We start from the raw sequence: 15,254 nt of genomic DNA, 5'->3' as shown, positions 1-15,254 counted from the left end.
CTTCTTGATACAAAATAAAATAAAGAGGAAAAAAGGTTTCCAAGACCTTGTTCTTCTTTTCCAGTGACTTTTCCAGAAAACACGTGATTCACTGAGCTGTGGGTTTTGTGACTGCTATGGTAAAGATTTTTTTCTGATAGAGTATGATTCTTTTCCAGTAGCCTTTCTCAACGTGCAGGTTTCCAGTTTGCGATGTGTGACTTAAAGCCTTCTATAAGCCTCCTAATGGCTTACAGTCATTTTCTTCTGATGGTCTTGTACCTCCACTCTTTACAGCTGTTTTGAACTATTACCGAAGATGGCACTTTATGTACAGTAAAAGTGAAACGGAATAAACATGAAGCAATTAAGGAATCATAGAAAAAATCATAGAAGCAAGGAATCGTAGCTCAACCCCTTATTTCTGTTTTCTCTGGTTTGGGTTTGTGTTTTTCTAAGTGCATCTATTTTCCATTCTTTTCCCATGGCAATAATATTGTTCAATGTCCCAGAATTTCAACCTGCTTGAGCAACTATAAAGCAGTACAGTGCTTAATGGGAGGCTGTAACTTGTATCTGAAAACTGTATGTGTTCTCTGTCTTTTCATGGTTTTAACTCCTTCCATTTCAACCAACGCTTTTCCTGTCGTTCCTAACTTGCAGAAATCAACTGCATTTCTTTCCATTTCAGTTGCTATTAGCAAAACTACTTACAGTATGAACGATCACTGTCATTTGCATGGCATTTTCATTATCACTTCTCCCAAAGCCTTCTCTATGTGCTTCAAAACTAAGTCAAGACTTTCCTTTTCCTTCTTCTGCTGTTGGGAGGCTAATACCAAATTTTCTGAGCAGCCTAATGGGAGGTACTGAAAAGAGCTCGATTTAACTTGGGGAGCTGATAAACCTTGTGGAAATGGAAGTGTCAAGCGTGGTGTGAAAAGCACAAGGTAAGGAGGAACTTCCTCGCAGAGAGTAACAAAAAAGGGCAGTTCCTGACACCCAGGGACTCGGAAACCTTTGTGGGGAGAACAAGAAAAAAAGAGTGCTGCCTCAACGTGGTTGTTTTTCACCCTCATGCTGCCGTGAGAGCGAAACGTTGATGGCGGTGTACAAACAAAATGGCGGGAGAAGGCACCGTTGAGGACCTCGCGCCCTCGCCAACGGCCGCGGCGCTCAACGGCCGCTCGAGGGAGGCGCGGGGCCGGTACCGGGCCGAGGCGCTGCGTGTGACGGGCGCCGGGAACCGCAGCAGCCCCTCTGGGCGGCTCCCCGCGGCCCCTTCCCGCCCGCCTCCCCGGGAGGCCATGCCGCTTCGGTGAGCGTCGGCCGTCGCCTCACGGAGGCGCTGGGTGGGAAAATGGCGCCGCACGGCAGGGAGCAGCGCCGGCTGCTAGGCCCGAGCGGGTGCCGCCACCCCCGAAGCCCCGCCGGGCCGCCCCTCGGGACCCGGGGAGCTCGTTCCCCTCCTCCTCCTCCTTTCCCAGGCGGCCCGGGCAGTGCGGGAAGCCTGTGCAGCGGGACGCGCCGTCCGCCGCGAAGCGGCCGCGGCCCCTCCGCCGACGCCATCCCCGCGCCCTGCCACCGGCAGCCCGCGACTACCCCTGTCACCAGTTACCGTAGTTATCGCGGGGCCGGGAGCCGCCGCGCACCTTTAGCATCTTACCTGACTAGGGAAAAAGGAAAAAAAGTGTACTTTATGCGAGGGAAACGGCAACGGGGGCGGGCGGAGCTGCCGCGCAAAGCTGCCTCCTCCAGGGCCCCGTTTCCTTCCCATTTCGCCCAAACGCAGCACGAGCCGCCTCACCGGAGTCCGTCCGCCCCCTCAAAATAAAAAAAAAAGGGGGGGGGGGAAGAAAAAAAGACACCCCCGCCCCAAAAACCTCAGACCGAAGCGGAGGGGGGTCTCAGCCGCCCGCCCGGGAGCGCAGCCCGGCCCGCGGTGCCGCAGCCCGTCCGCCGCTTCTTGCGCTCAGTCTGTATTTGCGTAAGGGGACAATTAAACAGCGCGTGTTAATTGTAAAAAGAATACAAGATTTTTTTCCCTCTCTCTCCCTCAAAGTGTGTGTTTTTTTAACCCGCCCCTCCGCAAACACTCTCGATATGTCTCTTTAACGGTACAGGTTGTATTTATCTATCGCATTCCGGCAGGATTGTTAAGCTCCGGAGCTACTAAGGCAACAAACCGGGGCGGGGGGGATCCTTCGGCAAATCCGACTGGGGCTGTCACGATCATGAATAAAAATAAAAGGCTTAATCGTCCGCTTTCGGCTAATGAAACAATTTCGCCTCCAAAATATGGAAGCGCTGGGATGTGCGGAGCCGGGCAGGGCGCAGGGCTGCGGCTGCCCCTCTCCCGCGGGGAGCCCATCCCCGTGTCACGGGCCGGGGCAGTTCCCCGGCCGCCCCCGCCCCGAAGGGGCTGCCTTGCCCCAGCAGGCAGGAGGGAGCTCGCAGGTTTTTAATTACGCTCCTTCCCTTTGCTCCCTTCATTTTTCTGCACCCTTTGCAGCGAGACACACTTGGAATCAGAGTGGTTGTGACATTTTGGTGGCAGCTTATTGTGCGGAACACTTAAAGTTTAAAAAACAAGCCCCATAGAAGTTGAGGGGCTTAAAGCAGCCCCCTTTGTGGGGCAAGACATAGAGTTTTGATTCTGGACAATGGTGTTTCTCAAATTTCTTCCAAAAACCTGCACCCCATCTGTGATCTCAATGAAATCGCTTTTCTCTCTCCCTTCAATTCATTTGGCAAAGGCGAAGCAGATGCATGGGACGGGGTCTGAATTTTAATTATTAGGTTTTACCTGAAACAAAACAGCAAATCCTTTTTACCATGTGTTTGAAGTTAGGAGCCGGGTAGGGGAATATAAAATATAATTAAAAAGCTCTCGGATCGTTAGAGAGCTGACAAGAGCCCTTTTAATGAACCGCTCCGAGTGCCCTACGGTGCCTGAGCGCGCAGCGCTTTCCCGGGCCGCCGCGGCGCGCAGGGGCCGGCGCCGCTCTACCTGCGCGGCAGCGAGCAGCCCCCGGCCCGGCGAGGCGGCAGCTCGGGGGCGTTTTAAGGTGACATGAAGCTCTGCCGCAGCCACCTGCAAGGTCACAGGGGAGCCGGGGCAGCCAGGGCCGGGCCCCCGCGGCCCCGCGAAGCCCGGCGCTGCCCCGCGCCCGAGCGCGCCGCTGCCCCCGCCGCCCCCGCCCGCCCTCGGCGCATTATCTCCGAGCGCATTTAGCCATCAATAAGGTGCGAAGGGAAAATTGTCTGTCACTTTAATCCATGCCCGAGGGGCTGGGAAATAAAAAGAGAGAGAGAAGGAGGGAGAGAGAGAGAGAGAGAGAGAGAGAGGAGGAATGGTCTTAAAGAGCCTAAAATTCATACAATAGCTGTGGGAATGCGGAGCGCAGGCTCTCCGCTCGCCTGCCCTGCCCGGCCGGCCCTCAATTAGCAGTGAGCGCCTCGTTAGCTGGGAGCGCACGGAGCCTCGCCGCGGAAGGTGAGCCCGGCTGCCTGCGGGGCCGCCGCCTCCCCCGCCGAGCTCCCGCCGCAGCCCCGGGACGTGTGTGTCCCCCCCGGAGCCGCGTCCTCCTTAACCTGCCTGCGGCTGGGGCCGGGCCGCAGCAGCAGCCCCGGGCCGCGGCCGCGGCGCTCGGCTCCCTCCGTGCGGAGGGGACGGTGCCTCCCCCCCCCTCCGCCAAAGCGATCCAGATTTCTTTGCCCTCCTGTGGGAAGCCGCAGCCCGAGTCCTAGCCAAACCCGGGGGACAGCAGTCAACGCCAAAGACAGAACCCGGATTTTTAGCTCCAGAGCCCGGGGGGGGGGGGGGGGAATTTTTGTATGTATACCCCCTCCTTTCTGTGTGTGTGTGGAGATGGGCACAAGCTCTCAGAGAAAAGAAATTTTAGAGTAACAACTACAGGCTTTCTTGTGCAGTTATTTTAAGGGCTTTGTTCAGTGCCTGAAGGGGGATGCGCCCATTTGTTCGGGCGGGGATTCATCACATGCCCCTTTCATGTGAACCAGAGGTTAACAACCTAATGAGCACTTGGTGAAGAGCTGAAGCGTGTAAAGAGCCCGATTTTCCCAAATCCTGCTCCGCCGTCTCGGGGATGTGCTACTCTAACCTCTGCCGGGCTAATAGCCTGCGCCGGGGCAGCGGGGAGGCGGCGGGCTCGGCCGCGCTCGGGCAGGGCAGCAGCCGCTCGCCAGCCCGCTCCCGGTACCCCGCCGGGGCGCCGGGGGCAGAGCCCCGCCGCTACATATGGTGGGTCAAGTCCCCCCATTGTGAGCGTGTAAAAAGGTGTAAAAACTCAATCATCTGTAGCTTTTTTTAAAGGGAGGGCTTACCCTGGATTTGTTGCATAATGGATTGTTAAAAAAGTGGAGGGCTGAATTAAAACTGTTCCCTAGTCACTTTTAATTAGACCACTCTATTTAATTAGCAAAGTTGAAACATGCAATTAAAATTAGCTCAGTTTAGCACGTATTAAAGGAAACGGGGACGCGGCTCCGGCTCATATTAAAGTGAGTCGAAGGAGAAATGGCGGAGAAGTTTGAGCCGGAGTGAAATGACTCCGCAGAGGCGGTTCGCCGAGCGGCCATCTGTTCGGGGACTCGCCTTCCTCCCCCTAATTATGAACCCGCTCCTAATGTCGCTGTAATGACCGTCCCCTCAACGCTGATGCCTTACACTCGACCGGTGCCGTTGGGTGGTGCAAAACACTTCCATATATTGCACATATATACTAAATACATATATATATATAGTATTTTTGAAGAGCGCTGGGCTGGGCCTTGCGCCCCGGTGGGGACGGCGGGGTGCGGAGCTGCTCTGCTTCCTGCGGGGGATCCGCCGGGGGGGGCGAGGGGGTGCACGACGGCACCCAAACGGCAGCATTTAGTGCCCGATTTCCCCGTGTTTCCTTCCACAAATCTCTCTCCCTTGTCTCTTTTTCCTCCCCCACTGGGAGCGGGGAAATCGAGTTAATAATGTTTCAAATACTGGAGGAGTGCGGGCCGACGGGATCTCCTCCTGCCTCTCCCCGCTGCAGGAGCTGAAGAGGTTGCCTGGACTGGGAGGAATGTGCCTTTTTCTTGGGGGCGGGGGGGGGAGGGTAATTTTCATTCTTGTAAAATTGGTTTGGGGATAATTACTTTTAATGTCAAAAAGATTTAGTTTAATATCATCTCTATTAGGCTGCTGGGCGGATAATTAAAAGTGAAGATGATAGCAGCAGGGAAACAGATGGCATTTGCTTACTTTGATTCAGTAGGTAAATAATGAAAAAGTCAATGGCAAACCCCCTAGAACAATTGAAACCTTAAAGAGCACTAACATTAGCAGGTACTTACAAACTGTCTTCCGCTAAGAACGAGATGAAAATACACTAATCAAGAACTATATTTCTCCGGGATGCTGCCTGCGGGCGTGCGCGGCTGCCTCCCCTCCCCGCAGCCAATAGCCGCCCTCTTTTTAATTAAGATTTTACTACTGTAATTGGGGGAAGATGCGGCCGCACCGCTGCACGCAGCCCTGGCAAACTTTTGCAGGGAGCAGCGATAGGTGGGAAGCCTCCAGGCGATCCGAGCGGCGATGAGGGGAGCACAAGCCCTGGAAGATGGGGCTTCTCTAAGGAAACCCGGCTCGCGGTTTACCGGGCTGCCCCGCACGTACTCGGGCGCGCCGCCTCCACGCGGTCCCGGAGGCAGATGTGTAGCGGGGGTCGTTAAACAGCGAGTCGGGGGCATGGAATAACCAAATCCGATTTTTTTTTCTTCTCTTTTGTTTGTTTGTTTGTTTGTTTAAACGAAGTACCGGTGCGGCAGCCCCGGCCCGGCCAAGCCCTGGGCGAGAAAGCAAAGCGCCCGGTGCCCGCGCCTGGTGCGGGGGAGCGGTGGCAGCCCGGACACTCCGCCGGCTCCCAGCGCAAACACCGCTCCTGCGAGGAAGGCAGGGAGCGAGGGGCACATGCAGATTTTATTGTGCCTCGTCAAACAGAAACGAGTTGCGGGAGGAGGGTGCTGGGGGGGGAAGGGGGGGCAGCACCCCCCTCCGCTCCCTCACGTACACACACACACACACACACACACACACACGTATTGCTCCGGCAGGCCAGGACAAAGCTGGGGACAGTCCCCGTCCCGCGTCCCTCGCGGGGAAACCCGGCCGCGCACGGCTCCGCTCCGCAGCGCGTGGTTTTGGGGTTTTGTTTTATTTTTTCGAGCAGAACCTGTGAAATGTGTGCACGGTTTGTGTCGGTTCCCAGCGATTTCAGGACAGTGAAGGCTCCCACAACGAAACCAGGGAAAAAAACGATGGTTATTCAAATATGACAGCAGTGAAAAGCGGGGCTCCAGGGTTCGGGGCTTTCGTGTTTCCTAAGGAAACAGCAACAGCAGAAGTCGGGGCGCGTTGGAAAGTGCCCCTGGGGCGGGCAGAGCCCCGCGGAGGGAAGCGCGCGGTTTCCCTTGCGCCGCCCGGGTGCGCGGAGCCCCGGGGCGGGGGGCCGGGGCGCGCCGCGGCGGCGGAGCGGGGCCCTGCGCGCAGCCCCCGGAGGGAGGGAGGGCAGGAGCCGCCGGGAGCTTGTGCGAGGTCGGGGCGGGGGGGGGGGGGGGGGTCGGCAAATACTCTCCGCACGTGCTGACGTGCTTATTCTCGTAATAAACTTCACTTTTTTTTTGGAATAAACCCCAACTCTATCTAAGTTGGGTTGATGCTGTGCGGGCTACTTAAAAAGCAATATATAAGCAAGTGTTTTGGGTGAGGGGGTTTCTGTCGCCGACTTGGAATAAATGTCAGGAAGAGGCGCCGTGTGCGCAGCGCGCCGGGATGCGGCCCCGCAGCTCTCCGTGCGGAGCCCCGAGCGGCTGCGCTGCACCGACACGCCGAGACCTCGGGCGATGCCTTCAGCTAGAGATGCCTGCACACATCCTCTGCTCAGAGTGTTAGAAAGTTAAACAGCACCGTTTTCAAAAAAAAAAAAAAGCGGTGAGGTTCAGAACAAAAATCACTGCATCGCACTCGCTGGTTGATGACCCACTGCTTTTTTCCTTTGCCGTGGTTGTTTCCAAAATAGATCATTTGAAAACGCCGTTAACGGAAAGGATAATCCAGCCCTTTAATTTGAATCGAAGCTGAAAGAAAAGGGAACCGGGGGAATCAGCCTAACCCGTGTGGTGTGTTGTTGGTGACGGCAGGCTGCCTCGGGGGGGGGGGGAAAGGGGAAGGTATTTGCAGAAAAAAAACCCGCAAAAACCAAACAAAAGTGCAAGGAAGAAGCGGAAACCTTTTCTCCGTGCTAAACCAACATAAAGCGATATTTTAAATGTTTCTCTCTTCGTCTGATCGAGTTATACGAATTCCCAGTTAAATTAGATGATCTGATTAATTCTCCCGGGAGGATAAATTTAGGGGCTGCAAATAAAATTAAAGCAGATATTTTGACTTCTCGGCTGCATTAAATAAAGGTGTTATAACACCTAAATCACGAAGAGTGGGTGGCAGCCGCACACACAGAAAGTCAGGTGAGAAAGAGTTCATTTTGTAAGGAGGGGGGATAAAAGGAAGGAAGAACGATGTTAGGTGGAAGAAAAAATATCAAAGCGCTGGAGGGATCTGCTGCCTGGAGGTCGCCCCCGGCGAGCGAGGCGCTCCGCAGCCCCAACGCCAGGGGAAGGGGCGCCGGCGCCGGGGCGCGGGGGAGGCCGGGGCGGCCGGCGGGCAGCGCAGCCGGGCTGCGCGGTGTGCGGGGACCTCACCTCGCCGGGGAGCGTTAGCGACAGGGAGTTAAGGGAACATATAACAAAGCACTTTAAGAAGCGATGCGGAGGGCCTGCGTGCGGCGAGGGCTCTCGGGAGAGGAGCCGGCGGCGCTGCCCACCAGCCCCCCGAAACGGCAGCCTCCTCCCGGGGCGAGCGGGTTCCCCGGGAGGGTGACGTCAAATCGGGGGGTTAATGTTAAAACAAAAGCTTTATAAGTTAATATGCAGTTACGGCTCGAAAGCCGGGTTCTCAAAAACGAGCCCCTTGTTTTTATTGCCCCTGCGGAAACTCGAGAGGAGCCTGTTGAATATTTAGTCGCGCAAACAGCTAGCGACCAACAGAAACAACGAACTTCGCTTTCCGGGGAGCGAAGGGCGGGCGAGGGATGGTATATTCGGCAACGCAATGAAAATATCGAAAATTATACTCACCTCGCATTTCTCCTATTGCGGCAGTGCTTGTAAAATTCCCCTGCAGTTGTAAAGTGAGAGAAAAGGAGCGAGAGAGCGAGCGAGAGAGAGAGGAGAGAAAGAAAGAGAGGAGAGAAAGAAAGAAAAAAAAAGGGGGAAAAAGAAAGAATAATAGAAAGAAAGAAGAAAGAAAGAGGAAAAAGAAAGAATAATAGAAAGAAGAAAACGAAAGAATAATAGAAAGAAGAAAGGAGGAAGAAAGGAGAGCAAGAACTAAGGAAGAAAGGAAATAAGGAAGAAAGGAGAGAAAGGGAGAAAGAAAGAAAGAGAGAAAGAGGGAAAGAGAGAAAGAGAGAGAGAGAGAGAGAGAAAGAAAGAAAGAAAGAAAGAAAGAAAGAAAGAAAGAAAAGAAAGAAAAATGTATCGTTAGGTTCTACTACAAAACAAAACCGCCAAGGGGAGGGGGGGAGGCCATAAATTGAATTGTCACTTTCCACGGTATATTTTCCCCCACCCTTTTGACAAGTGACACCCCGGAAAAAAAAAATCAAATAGTTGGCAAGGCAACTACTGTTTCGACTGGATTAAAAAAAAAAAAAAAAAGAGCCAAACTCTCAGGTAGCGAGAAATCGGACAAAGTTTTACACACGCGGACACACACACACACACACACGCACACGCGGACACGCACACACGCGGACACGCACACGCACACGCGCACACGCACACGCGCGTGGGAACGCTTCGCCGCGGCCCGCTCCCTGCAATTCCCGCGCGGGACCCTCCGAGCTCTGCGGCGCGCTCGCGGGAGCCGCCGGGCGGACGGCGCGGACAGGCGGGCGGCCAATCAGAGCGGCGCTTCCCGCCCCTGGCCAATAGCAGGCGCCACATTGTTGTCAAATGTTGCCTAATGGCAACGTCGGGCGCAACAATAGCGCGAGTGGCGGCGGGCGGCGCGCGGCGGCGGCGCTCTCCGGCGGCTCCGCTCCCCGCTCCGCTCCGCGCCGGGTCACAGCGAGGCAGAGCGGGGGCCGCGGCTCCCAGATGCCGGCGCGGCGGCGGGCGCGGGGCTCGGCGGCGCGCTGCCGTGCGCTGCGGCGGTAGCCTGCGCGGGGCGCGGGCGGCGGCGGGCTGCCTGCTCCGTCCGTCGCCTGGCTGCGGTCGGAGTCCGGCGCGGTCGGAAGCCGCGATGAGTTTTTTCTCCGCGACTTGAGCCCGCGTGGCGGCGCGCGGCGGCTGGAGGCGCCGGGCCGCTCCTCCGCGGCTGGCGGAGCGGGGCGAAGGGGGAAGCGGAGCCGCGGGCAGGCGGTTTCGCCGCGGGGAGCAGAAAGCCCGCAGGCGCGGAGGACATGGGCTCGGCGCCGCGGTGAGCGAGGGAGCGAGGGAGCCTCCGCTTTCCTGAGCGCGGTTCGCTTTCTCGGGAGCGGCGGCGGGGAAGGGGGCACAGCGGCTCCCGCCACCGCGCCCCTCCTTCAGCGCCGGCCCCGCGGCTCGCGGCGGCGATGGAGCTGCGCTCGGAGCTGCCCAGCGTGCCGGCCGCGCCGCCGCCCGTGCCCCCCAGCTCGGTGGCGGCGGCGGCGGCGGCGGCGGCGGCCACGCTGCCGGTGAGCGTGGCCGGGAGCCTGCTGCGGGCGCCGCCGCTGCTGCTGCGGGCGGCCGAGAAGTACCCGCGGACGCCCAAGTGCGCGCGGTGCCGCAACCACGGCGTGGTGTCGGCGCTCAAGGGCCACAAGCGCTACTGCCGCTGGAAGGACTGCATGTGCGCCAAGTGCACCCTCATCGCCGAGCGGCAGCGCGTCATGGCGGCGCAGGTGGCGCTGCGGCGCCAGCAGGCGCAGGAGGAGAACGAGGCCCGCGAGCTGCAGCTGCTCTACGGCACCGCCGAGGGGCTGGCGCTGGCGGCCGCCAACGGCATCATCCCGCCGCGGCCCGCCTACGAGGTCTTCGGCTCCGTGTGCGCCGGGGCCGGCGGCGAGGGAGGCGCCGGCGCCTCAGGTAAGGCCGCGCCGCGGGGGGCGGCGGCGCCTGGCGGGAGCCGGGGGCAGGGGGCGGCCGGCGGCGGGACGCGGGGCCGTGGGGCGGCCGTGGGGCGGGATGCGGGGCCGGGGCGGCCCCTCGGAGGCGTCGGGGCCGGGCGGCGGCGCGGGGCGCAGGCGGCGGCACTCACGGGCTCTCTCGCTTCCTCCCCCGGCGCCGCGCAGACGCCAAGGTGCAGAAGTTCGAGCTGTTCCCCAAGACGCTGCTGCCGAGCCGCGCCGTGACCCCGCAGCAGGCGGGCGCCAAGCCCCTGTCCCCGGACGGCGAGTCCGCGCCCGGCACCTCCTCCCCGGACGCGCGCCACGGCTCGGGCTCGGAGAACGGGGACGGCGAGTCCTTCCTGAGCTCGCCCGTGTCCAAGGGCGCCAAGGAGGGGGAGGAGAGCCCGGGCTCCATCAGCCCGCTGGGCTCGGACTCGGGCTCGGAGGCGGACAAGGATGAGCAGGACCCGTCGCCCGCGGCCGGCGGCCGGCAGCGGACTCCCATCGACATCCTGACGCGCGTCTTCCCGGCGCACAAGCGCAGCGTGCTGGAGCTGGTGCTGCAGGGCTGCGGCGGGGACGTGGTCCAGGCCATCGAGCAGATCCTCAACAACCGCGGCCCGGACAAGGGCCCCGAGGAGGCCTGGGCTCGGGACGGCGCCCTGCAAGGCCTGCCGCCCACCCCCGCCGCCGCCGCCCACCACCGGCCCTTGATAGCCGGCGCCATGGCCCCCGCCATCGGCGCCCTGGGCAGCCGCTCCGCCTTCTCGCCCCTGCAGCCCAACGCCACGCACTTCGGGGCCGAGGCCAGCGCCTACCCGCTGGGCACCCACCTGGGACTCAACCCGCTGCGCCTGGCCTACTCGGCGCACAGCCGCGGACTGGCCTTCATGACGCCCTACTCCACGGCCGGGCTCATGCCCACGCTGGGCTTCCGGCCGCCCGTGGACTACGCCTTCAGCGACCTCATGCGAGACCGCTCCGCCGTGCACAAGGAGCAGGTCTACTCCAACGGGCTCTACGGGCCCATGGTCAACAACACGCCCGAGAAGCAATAGCGCCCGCGGGTGGCAGTGCCGAGCCCTGGCGCCCGGGGCAGCCGTGTGAAGCTGCTCTGTGCAGAGACAGCTAGATAGGCGCACGTGTGGGCGCAGGTTGCTTGCTCTCTCCCGTCTCCCTCTTCCAGGCAACTAGATGCGGTGCTGAGCACGGGCTTCTGCACTGAGCACCGCGTGGGCATGAGGCGGAGCGGAAACTGGTGTATTGCAAAGGTTATAAAGGTGCACTTTCATTGTCGAGACATGAGTCACTCTCTGTTGCTGATGGCCATAAGCATGGATCTCTTCGGTGCATTGTGGGGTGTGTGTGTGTGTACGAACACACACACACACTTTCCCACACACACATACATATATATATATATGTATACTAGCAAGTGTATAATGTTATAAAATGGAAATCTAAGTTATTAATGTAACTCGTAGGTGAACTTGGTATTAACGTTAAGCTAAAGGTTAGACAGCTCATTGTAATACTTATAAGGCATATAGATTAAATATATTGTCAAATTGAAAGCCTTTCTCTTCCCACCCCCAGAAATGTTACAGTCTGTATATAACATGGGAAAGTAGATATATTTGTAACTGTCCGTAGGACCCAGGCGCCAATGATGTATGACAGTTTAATAAGCCTCCTTCATTTGTGTTCCGCAAGAAAATTGCTGTCTTGTTCCAATGTAGCAAACTTCTTGCTGTTTCTAACAGGTAATTCTGTGTTTCCATTTCATAGAAATAAATGTTATTTTCTATTAAAAAAAAAGAAGCAGTCTTATAAATGGCAAGTGGTATTTTATTAGATGGTGAAAGTGTGTTTTGGCAAATTCATTTAACGAGTTCAGTCAATATTTAAGCAAGTTTATGCAATTAGTACCAACATGTTTATTACATTTTTATCATGGTTAAACCAGCTACTCTTCTGAAAATTTATAAATAAAAATGAAAGCTACAAATCAGACAGATAAACGTATTTGACAATTTTGATTGATAAGTTAATTTCCAGTTCTGGTCCTTTTATTATTTGTGCCAGAAAAAAAATCACAGTTGAAAATTTAATGGGAAATTTTCCTTTAATGTCTTGATGACTTTTGTCACATTTAGAAAATCTGAAATTCTCTTAGAGGACAAAAGCATGGTTAAAATAAACGGTCGTGTTGCGGAATGTAGAGTCTATAACAAGTGGGAGAGGTAGTTTTTCCTCCTATTTGAAATGTGTGCATTTTAATTCTTTCTCTATCAAGATAAGGGATAATAATGATTATTTTTTCAGAATGTAAGAACGTATTTGAGACAGGTTTAAAATAGTTGCGACACAAGATCAATGCGTTGATACAAGTGTAAAAGATTATTTTTAGAGCTGATCCTGCATGTCCTTCCAGATCTTCTCCATAATTTCACGAGTAAAGGCTGCATGTGGCATTTTTTGGCAATGTAGTTTCCGACTATTCTTCAAGACCAAAAAATATGAAATACGTTCTTTCTTTTATTTATTTATGCGTTGCAGTAAGAGTGAGGCATGTCCTCTGCGCATCCAAAGAGGCAATCTTTTGGAAGGCCAGAGTGTGAGTTTCGTATCGGTCCTGGGAGTGTTTGGCCCAGGAAAACTATTACTCACAAAAAACAGGTTCAGTGTGGGGTTGAATTAAGACTGTAAAAGCTCCTGAAGTTGGTTGGTATGGAAACCTAATCCCACCGAACCGCTCTGTGGCACAGCTGGACTGTTTACTTTCTCACTTCAAATATAACTGTGTAAACATTGGCTTGGAACTGACAGTGCTGCTCCTATAAACCAGTTAATATATTGGTGTGTATGGGAGGAGATGCGTCTCTCCTTAGTTATTGAGGGAAGCCCTGGGGTAAAATCAAAGAACGGTGGCGAGTAAAATGCAATTCTTCTTTCCCTCGAGCAATTGATCAAGCTGGATACAATTTTAAGATTTTCTTCTGGGAGTAAATACTACCGATTACACCAAGGTAAATACTTTTGACCCTGATCCATCCTGGGAGCAGCCAAATCAATATCACAAGGGAAACTTTTTAAAGTCTCGTGTTCCAAGAGCGGGTGAAACTTAATATTACTACAATAAAATGGTTTAATAAAGAAGGGCTTTAATAGTGAGCTAATTTGATTGAGTTTCCTAATTCCACTTTAATTGGAAAAGGAGTTGTCTGTTTGGTTATAAAGTGCCAGGGTTATGTTAGACTGGAAAAAAGATGGACTTTGAGCATCTGAATAAACTTTTTTTTTTCTTTTTTGGCTGGCAGCTGACTTTGTGCAGGATGAGTTTCCATATCTAGGATTATGAATGGGCTACAAAGAGCTGCCACTTAAAGAAATCTGGTCGCCACATTTCTCCCATTCTAGCCCTGTTGAGAAGGGCTTAGGAACTGTTGATTTAACTCAGCTCTCTTTTTAATTATAAAAGCCATTCTTGTGTAGTTAGCCGAGCAAGACACTTTATCAGAACTGTTGTCGTGTCTTGGAGGTTGGCTTGAGCTTGGATTTATGCAGCCGACAATGGGGATCACGACGATTAACTTTCACATGGAGAGTTTAGGCTGTTAACTTGGGGGGAGCAGTAGGAGGCGGGGGTAAGAGAATCTGATACTTTGTTCCTATTAATGTAATTCCTCTAGATTAAAAAAAAAATTCCCTTGGGTTTGAAGCTGCCTGGAAGAGGTTCGTATCTAGAAGCCTCTGGCAGGACATAAAATATTCAAGCCCCTTTTAGAGTAAAATAAAATGCTGTCACTTGAATAAAAATCCGCGGAACCGAGTATAAATTATTTGTAAAGCAGAGAGGCTGCAGGCGAGCGCTAGCAAACTTCCCTGTTAATTAAATCTTAATCCATTGGTTGCGGGAAGCTGTGGGGCTGTAACAGAGGCTGCTGTACATACAGCGGGACACGTTCCGGAGTTATATTAACTGCACTAGTGTTTAATATGAATCAGCCCTAATCCACGGCATAATAAAGATCAAATTAGACTAACCATTTAGTAGCGAAATGACATTCCTTCACCTAAAATGAACCTCTCGGCTCGCTGCTCTGCGAGGCGCCTCCGGAGCACGGCGAGGCGTGTCGGCGCGGAGGCAGCGGCTCCGGGCTCGCCTCCAGCGCCGGGGCCAGCCGCGGAGGCCCACCGGGCTCAGCAAGGCCGGCGGCGGGGGGGGAGCCGCTCCTAAGGCTGGGTGTTTTATTTTTGAGTCTGCCGGGGGAGGCTCCGTTACCCTCCCACTCTTTTGCAGAGCCGCCTCTCTCCCTCCCCTCCGCCCTCTGGCCGCGGCGCGCCCCCCGCAAGCCCCGCTGGCCGCCGAGGCCGTGGGGAGAGAGGCGGCCCGCAGCGAGGTCCTGCCCTGGGGCTCCGGCCCGGCCTCTGGCCCCGGCGCAGCCCCGCGGCGTGCGGCAGCGGCGGCGGAGCGGGCCCCCGCGGGCCCCCGCCTCGGAGCAGCGCAGGCAGGCAAAGGCCGGGCCCCTGGCACCGCCGCCGCCCTGCCCGGGCAGCCACAGCGCCGGCGTGTGTCGCCGGGGGCGAGCAGCGAGTCCCGGCCTCGGCTCTCCCGCAGCCCCGGGCCGCCCAGCTCCGCCCGGGGCGGGGACCCGCGACTCGGCCCCTGTCTCCCGGCGTGGAAAGGGCCCGGCGCTGCCCCTGGACGGGAGGGAGCAGGGGAGGCCTGGACGTTTGAACCTGCCGGAGAGCGGCGGCCCCGCACCGGGTGCCAGGCGCCGGCCGAGGCGGGCCGTGGGTGCCAGCCCCCGCTTGGGGTTTCTCGTGACCGTGCAGCCACCCTGCCGTCGGTGGCATCGCTTGGGTGAAAGCGGTTTTTCCAGATCCACCGACCTCCCCTCTGCCCCTTTCAGCCCCTCACTTCGGCTGCCTCAGCAGCGATCACGAGCGCAGGTGTCTCCCTCTCGGGAGACCGCGGCGGCCCCGGGGCACCGGTGTCAGACAGACAAACTTCCCCCGTCCTGCAGGCGAGGGGAGACCCCCGCCGCCCCCGACCATGCGGGCATCCCCCCCGTGCTGTCA

The 15,254-nt window shown here is 56.4% G+C and overlaps 1 protein-coding gene across 1 annotated transcript; it reads left to right on the top strand.

The window, feature by feature from the left end:
- Window positions 1–9,055: 9,055 nt before the first annotated feature.
- DMRTA2 (DMRT like family A2) lies at window positions 9,056–13,488 on the top strand. Its single transcript, XM_064516190.1, has 2 exons — window positions 9,056–10,146; window positions 10,353–13,488. Exons 1-2 carry the CDS (start codon window positions 9,654–9,656, stop codon window positions 11,225–11,227), a joined length of 1,368 nt encoding a protein of 455 aa, XP_064372260.1. The 5' UTR covers window positions 9,056–9,653; the 3' UTR covers window positions 11,228–13,488.
- Window positions 13,489–15,254: the final 1,766 nt, after the last annotated feature.

The sequence above is a fragment of the Dromaius novaehollandiae genome, chromosome 8 (genome assembly GCF_036370855.1).
Source record: "Dromaius novaehollandiae isolate bDroNov1 chromosome 8, bDroNov1.hap1, whole genome shotgun sequence".
Taxonomy (NCBI): Eukaryota; Metazoa; Chordata; class Aves; order Casuariiformes; family Dromaiidae; genus Dromaius; species Dromaius novaehollandiae.
This window is presented reverse-complemented; position numbering and strand designations above follow the sequence as displayed.